General features: G+C 50.5%; 1 protein-coding gene across 1 annotated transcript; it reads right to left on the bottom strand.

Moving 5' to 3' along the window:
- Nucleotides 1–1,185: 1,185 nt before the first annotated feature.
- On the bottom strand, nt 1,186–7,208 carry LOC125908335 (uncharacterized). Its single transcript, XM_049611039.1, has 3 exons — nt 5,306–7,208; nt 1,272–5,077; nt 1,186–1,230 (listed from the first exon to the last, which is right to left on the bottom strand). The coding sequence occupies exons 1-3, from the start codon at nt 7,206–7,208 to the stop codon at nt 1,186–1,188; spliced, it is 5,754 nt and encodes a 1,917-aa protein (XP_049466996.1).
- Nucleotides 7,209–7,728: the final 520 nt, after the last annotated feature.

Below are 7,728 nucleotides of genomic sequence, written 5' to 3' on the forward strand. Positions count from 1 at the left end.
AATAAGTGTATTTTTGGAACAAGGACCGTAAAGTTTCTAGGATTTAGCTTATCTGGAGACGGTTGGAGAGTGGAGGAGGATAAAAAGAAAGCAATTGAGAACTTTCGTAGGCCGGAAACGATAGCTGAGGTTAAGAGCTTCCTGGGTTTAATGAATTTCACGGAAAGATTTAATTTACACAGGGCAGAGAAAACCGAGCGCCTTAGGGCACTAGCGAAATCTACCAATTTTTATTGGAGAAGAGAAGAAGAAGAAGAGTTTAACTTTTTAAAATTGGAGGCACTTAAATCAATTACCAAACTAGGTTACTTCGACCAAGAGGACAGAACAGAGCTTTTTGTAGACGCTTCACCTGTAGGACTTGGTGCAGTCCTTGTTCAATTTAATGAAAAAGGTAGCCCTCGTATAATTACTTGTGCTTCAAAATCATTAACGAATACGGAAATGAAATATCCTCAAACTCAAAAAGAAGCGTTAGCAATAGTTTGGGGGGTTGAAAGATTTTCTTACTATCTAATCAACAAATTATTTACCATAAGAACAGATTCTGAGGCAAATGAATTCATATTCCGAGGCTCTCACCGTTGCGGAAAAAGATCCATTACGCGCGCGGAGACTTGGGCGTTGCGATTACTTCCATATAGGTTAGGATATCCATTGTAGGAAAATGAAACCAACGCGGGATAATTTTTTGCCGAAACGATTTATTTTAGTTTGCCAAAAAATTTGTCTAGATTCCGCGAGTGGTTTGAAAAGGGCGCAAATCTTATCCTGCGCTCTTTTTATAGCTTTTCCCTCGTCACTTCGTGTCCTAATCGGCTTGCGCTTCGTGTCCGTTAACCCTCCTGGTTTAATACAGGTCGTTCAGTACCTGCGCTATGTGACAACATTGTCCCCCCAAGTGTTCCACAGTTCAACTTTCACATCAACTGTGGCAGCACTTCCTCATCGCACCTGTCACTTTAGCGCGTGCCTTTGTTTATGTTTTTTCGCAACCTCGTGCTATCCAGTCTATGTTTCTTTACGGCTTGAGCGAAATCGAGAGTTTTTTTTTTTGTTTAAATTCAATCACACTGCTGTGTCAAACTATTATTCGTTCCTACGTCTAATAATGCTAATTTGTGCGCGGATCGAACGTAGGTAGTGTTCGCGGTTTGTACAGTGGCTTGCCTAACCTGACCGTCTTTAGCCACCACTACCGATATAACGCGACCCTTTGGCCAGCAGTTTCTGGGGAGATTATTATCCGCAATTACAACTAAATCTCCTACCTCGAGTGGTCGTACGGGTTGGAACCACTTGGTTCGACGGGTGAGAGTCGGTAAGTATTCTGCCAACCATTTCTTCCAGAACACATCCGCCGCGTGTTGTGCCATCTTCCAGGACGATTTTAGAGCCGCGGGGCTGTCGCAGAACACAGCCGGCGGCTTACTTCCGTCTGGAGTCCCAAGTAGCAATAGGTTCGGCGTCATAGGCTCCGTCATCTCGTCATCCAGCGGCACGTAGGTAAGTGGCCTCGAGTTCAGTATCAGCTCGATTTCCGCAAAGGTTGATGCCAAAATTTCGTCCGTTGGTCTTTTAGGAAACACGAACTGATTCAGCACCTTCTTCACCGAGCGCACTAAGCGTTCCCAGCAGCCGCCAAAGTGGGGAGCCCCGGGGGGGTTGAAGCTCCATTTCGTTTGCGGTCCGCAAAATACTGTCATCATTGCGTCGTGGTCGATCTCCTGCGCTGCTTCGTCCAACTCTCGCGAAGCACCCACGAAATTAGTCCCTCGGTCGCTGATGATTTCGAGCGGGGTTCCGCGTCTAGCGATGAAGCGTCGGATGGCTAGGATACACGAGGCAGTGTTAAGGGATGCCGCTATTTCCAGATGGACCGCCCGACTCGTAAGGCAGGTAAATATGACGCCCCATCGTTTTTCTACCCGTCGTCCGACGGCGACTAGAAAGGGCCCAAAGTAGTCTATACCTGTGAACGAGAAAGCATTTTGACCCACTGCGACCCGCTGAAGCGGTAAATTACCCATTAAAGGTGGTTCCGGGCGCGCGTTGTCCACCTTGCATTTCTGGCAGCTTATCCTTATGCGACGGTATTCCCCCAGGATTTTTGGGATGTAGTATCGCATCCTTAGTGCAGCCAAAGCTGTACCGTGATTCACGTGTTTGTACCTGGCGTGGTACGCTTGCATCAAGAGATCGGTTCCGTACTCCTTCCTAGGCAGGATTATAGGATTGCGGGAAGGTTCGCTGATTCCCACGCACTCGGTTAGCCGTCCCCCCACTCTTAGAATCCCATGGTCGTCTAAAGTGGGCGATAGTTTGTATAGACTGCTGCCTTTGTCGATCCTCTTCTTCCACGGATGCTTTATCAGCTCCCGATTTTTCAGCTGTTGCATCTCACCACGATACGCCTTCTGCTGTATGAATCGTATTAATATACGCTCCGCCTCCGCTAGCTCGTCCTGCGTCAGCGGCCCGTTCACTTTCAGCTCCTTCTTAACTAGATGACGCATGTTTGTTATGAAGCGCGTCACAAACGCCATAGCCCTCAGCGCTCGGTTCCATCTGGAAAACCGTTCCAAATGAATTAGCGGCCTCTCTGCTAGGTGATGGTTCATTCCTTTCCGCAGATCTTCACTGGTACGTTGTGGTACCCCTTCTTGATTCGGCCAGGCGCTTTCCGGCTCCCAAAGGAACGACGGCCCACGGAACCACCGCCCTTGCGCTGACAGGTCTGGTCGTTTGCTCCATTTTGTGCCCTCGTCTGCTACGTTCAGCTTGGTTGGAACCCATCGCAATTGATCCAGATTGGTTCCTTCTAGCAGCTCTCCTATACGGAATGCTACAAATTGGTTGTAGCGCCTGTGGTCTGAGTTAAGCCAACTCAGGACGTTCTTAGAGTCGGTCCAGAAGATGGTTCGTCCGATCGACAGTCGATGATTTTGCGATATGGTTTTCGCTAGCCTTGCACCGATGACCGCGGCCTGCAGCTCCAGTCTGGGGATGGATAAAAATTTAAGCGGCGCCACGCGCGTTTTCGATCCTACCAGAGCGCATTCGATATGCATATCCCTTCCTTCCTCGAAACGGAAGTAAGCAACTGCTGCCATACCCTTCTCACTCGCATCACAAAAGACGTGCAGCTCAACGTTGGCATCTGTGGAGGATATACATCGATAGCATCGGGGTATAGTCACCTGTTCGACATCGGGAAGCACGTGTAACCACTCCGTCCATTTCCCTGCCGTCTGGTCGCTCAACTCTTGGTCCCAACCGGTGCCTCCGCGCCAAACTTCCTGCAGCAAAGTCTTTAAATACATTAGAAAATGTCCGAGTAGTCCGAGAGGGTCGTAAACGCTCATAAGTGTCCGTAGTATTTCACGTTTCGTTCCTGGCTTTCTCCCAGATAAAAGCTCTTGATCATGCCTCGTGGATAAGCGGAATGTGAACGTGTCCGATGATGTGTTCCACCACATTCCCAACACCTTTTCGGTGGATAGACCATAGTTCGCACTAATATTTTTTCCCTTTGTATCCTCTTGCAGGTGTTGCATGACGGCCCGAGAGTTCGAAACCCAGTTTCTGATTTCGAAACCGCCGCACGCGTGGATGTAACGGACCGCGTCGGCCAGATCTTTAGCTTCCTCTTCCGTCTCGACGCTGGCTAGCATATCATCGACGTAGTGTTCATGTACTATGCACTCGACTGCCCTGGGGTATTCTGTTGCAAATCGTCCTGCGTTCACGTTTTTTACGTATTGTGCACTGCTGGGTGAACACGCTGCTCCGAACGTCATCACGGTCACGACGTAAATTGCCGGTCCGGCATCGGGGTCTTCGCCGTCCCACAGGATCATTTGGCTTCGTTGATCCTTTTCCTTGATGGCCACTTGGTGGAACATTTCGCGTATGTCGCCGACAATCGCCACACGGTTCTCTCTGAACTTCATCAGCACTGACACGAGTCCAGCAAGCATGTCGGGTCCAGAAAGAAGTCTGGAATTCAAGCTTACTCCGTTTACCTTGGCCGCTGCGTCGAAAACCATACGGATTTTCCCGGGTTTGTTCGGATTGGTTACCGGAAAGATTGGAAGGTACCAATCGTTCTTCTGCCGTACAATCGATGTGGAGTCTGCAAGCTTCCTGATATAACCTTTAGCTAAGTATTCTTGCATCTTCTCCTGGATAGCTTTGGATAGAACGGGATCTTTACTCATTTTTTGTTTTAGGCATACGTACCGTTTTGTGGCCGCAGCCTTGTTACAAGGTAGATCTGGATCGTCACGGCGCCATATGAGTCCCGTTTCGTAGCGTCCGTCTCTTAGCTTTGTTTCTCGTTCCAATATGGCCAAAGCGCGCTCGTCGTCTTTAGATTGCAGGCTGTTGGTCGATGTGCTGATGCCGATCGATTCGAGTTTAAAATACTCCTTCACCGCAGCTGTGAGTCGATCATCAGGCGAGCCATCGCAGGAACATACGTGAAGAAGGCTACGTTGTGACTCGGGAGTGAATCTTACGTTGGTGCAAGGGCCATAAACGACCCAACCCAAGCGTGTCTTCGAGGCGACCGGCTCGTCACATTTACCCTCTACGCTCTTCAGTGGATGGCTCAATCTGCAATTGTCCACGCCAATCAAAACTCGTGGCATGGCCTCTTCATAGGAGTCCACCGGTAGACCTCTCAGGTGAGCGTAGTTTGCAGCTAGACGAGTCATGTGCATCGTTTGTTTTGGAAGCGCTAGCTCTTTCACGGTGTGCACTTCCGACATTTCGTGCACGGTAGATGTCTCGTGGGGAGCGGATACGCATACCGACAGCTTTACTGACTCGTTCTCTTCTCTTCTTATGTCTCCAGTCCATTGCAGGCACAGAGGGTGTGGGGTTCCGGATAAACCCAGCTCTGCTAATAACCCATGGTCCATGAAAGTTGATGTAGAGCCGTCGTCGAGGAACGCGTACGTGTCTACGCGCCCAGCAGGTCCGTGGAGAGATATGGGCACGTACTTCAGCAGAGCACCATCGTTTGCTCCTGTATGTGCGAAAACGTTTCCCGTCCCGGTCCCCGAATTGTTACCTGAGGAATCCCGCGAGATTGTGCTAGCTGGAAGTTCATCATTTGCGTGGAGTAGCTCGTGGTGTTGTACGCTACAGCCGTTAACGCCACACGGTGCTGCTCTGCATCTGCCTCCATGATAACCAAGACACTTCCTGCACATTCTTCGTTCATTTACGAAGGCTCTTCTTGCAGCCACAGTGGTGTTGAGGAATTTCGCGCACTGGTCTAAAGAACCGCAGCTCTTACCACATACTGCACAAGCTGTCGTCGGCACTTGTATTTGACTCATCGGGTCCAAAACACCATCACTTTCCTCTTGTAGAACCGTCGCGTTGCAGTAGGTAGGGTGAACTCGGCCTGTACCGTACGGTCGCTGTTGGTCGGGTCTCGCTGGCTGGAACCGCTGGGGGTGACTACGACGGGGCTGAAGCTGCTGCTGGTACCGATGTTGGTTTAGTGATGTTTCCGGCTGTCGCCGCGCTACGTTTTGCACTTCCGGGGATGGCGTCATATCGATGACATCACATAGATCACTGGCTAACTCACTAATCCAAGTTCCGAATTCAATCATCGTCACCTCCTGCATCGTTTTTCTTGTTCGTGCCCAGTCGATGCATAAGACGGGGGGCAGCTTCCTCACCAGCTCCTTCAGCAAGGTCACGTCATACATATAGGCCAATAACCGGGACGCATTTACCGCTCCAACCAAACGCTTCACCGCGAAACCGAACTGCACTACAGTGGAGAGGTCCTCGACCTTGGGAGCCGCCATTCCTCTGATCTTGCGGATCATGGATTCTACGATCAAATCAGGCCTACCGTAAAGTGAACGTAGCGTCTCAATCGCCTCATTCAACCCGTCTGGGAAGGACAACAGATGCCCTACTGCGTCGAGTGCAGGACCTTTTAGTGCGTGTAGCAGACGAGTAACATTTTCATCGTCCGTGTAACCACAAGAGGCTGTTGTGCGGTCATAGGCCGTTATAAAGACTAGCCAGTCATCCACAACTCCGGAGAATATTGGTAAGTCCTTCGGTACCGGCTGGCGGGCCGCTATCTGACTTTGGCTCAGAGTAGTGCTGTGTATTAGTGGCCGAGTGTTGTACTGTGTACCGTGCATTGTGTGGCCGTAGCCCTCGTGTGAAATGTGTGTGTTCCGCTGTGCCCCGTGTGTCGTGCGAACGTAACCCGCGTGTGGAGTGTGTGCATGGCGCGCCGTATGCTCGTAGTGAAGTGCGTTTTCTGGATGGGTCGCATATCCTTCCTGTTTCCGGAGTCTAGGCTGCACCGCGTAGTCTGATTGTGTCACTCGTCCGTACGGTGCAACGTACCTCGATTGTGTCGCGTATCCTTGTTGCTGTACGGGTGCCTCATACGTCGCATGGCCATGTTGTGTTGCGGAGTGCTTTAGTGTGCGTGTGTTACTCTCGTAGAGGTCATGGCCCTTCGCGAATTGGCCCACCACAGGGCTACATTTTTGGCGGGCAGTCAGCTGCATAGAATTTTCCATACCGCGGATCCACTCTTCAAACTCGGCCTCCCGCCGGACGGCAGGTACACTGTTTCCCAGAGGCTGTTCGACGGGCCTTTCGCCACCTAGATCGTCTTCAATGTCGAGCAATCGCATCTCGTGTTCGAGAATAAGGCGCCTCCTACGCCGTTCTTCACATGACGTCGTGGCGCGCCCGACGCGTTCGATATCACCTTCTGATGCGGCGCGCACGACGCGTCGTCTGTCCCCTTCTATCGCAGCGTCTTCGACGCGTTCCATGGCCCCTTCCGACGCTGACCACGTCTCTTCATTATCTCGAATCGTGCTCTCCGTGCCGTACCCTTTCAACTCACCCGCCTTACTCCGCACCAGTGTATGAGGGGTCTTACTTCCTGCTTCGAGAATGCGCCTCTGGGTGTTCTCTTCCGACGGGATGAGCTCGTGCCGATGCATATTTGCCGCCTTACTTTCAACGCACTCATAGGAGGTAGTGGCTCCTGCGTTGGTTACTTCCGACGGGAATGCAGCCGCGCGCAATGGTCTCGGGGTGGACGCTCCGCTGAGGCCGCTGGGAAAGTTCTCGCGCTCCATCTGCTGATACGCCCCTGGGGTAGCTGGTTCCCCCCTCGGGATACGACGCGCTGACTGCTGCTCCATTGCACTCTTCACTTAACCGGGCACGGACACTTTTTAATCGAACGCGCGATTTACTTGTTTTCGATCCGCGAAACGAAATACGATACGTTTAATCGTTAGACAATTTAGTTCAGACCAAATTTTTTGGAATGTAGGAAAATGAAACCAACGCGGGATAATTTTTTGCCGAAACGATTTATTTTAGTTTGCCAAAAAATTTGTCTAGATTCCGCGAGTGGTTTGAAAAGGGCGCAAATCTTATCCTGCGCTCTTTTTATAGCTTTTCCCTCGTCACTTCGTGTCCTAATCGGCTTGCGCTTCGTGTCCGTTAACCCTCCTGGTTTAATACAGGTCGTTCAGTACCTGCGCTATGTGACAACATCCATATAGGAGATAAAGAGAATACCAGGAGAATTGAATGTTGCTGATGCACTATCCAGGTTAATTAGTAAATCCCAGAGCGATGAAGCCTTCGATGAAGAAAACGAAAAGCATTTACTGTTTTCTTTGGATGCCGGTACTATGACCATTTCATGGGCAG

The sequence above is a fragment of the Anopheles coluzzii genome, chromosome 2, assembly GCF_943734685.1.
Source record: "Anopheles coluzzii chromosome 2, AcolN3, whole genome shotgun sequence".
Lineage (NCBI taxonomy): Eukaryota > Metazoa > Arthropoda > Insecta > Diptera > Culicidae > Anopheles > Anopheles coluzzii.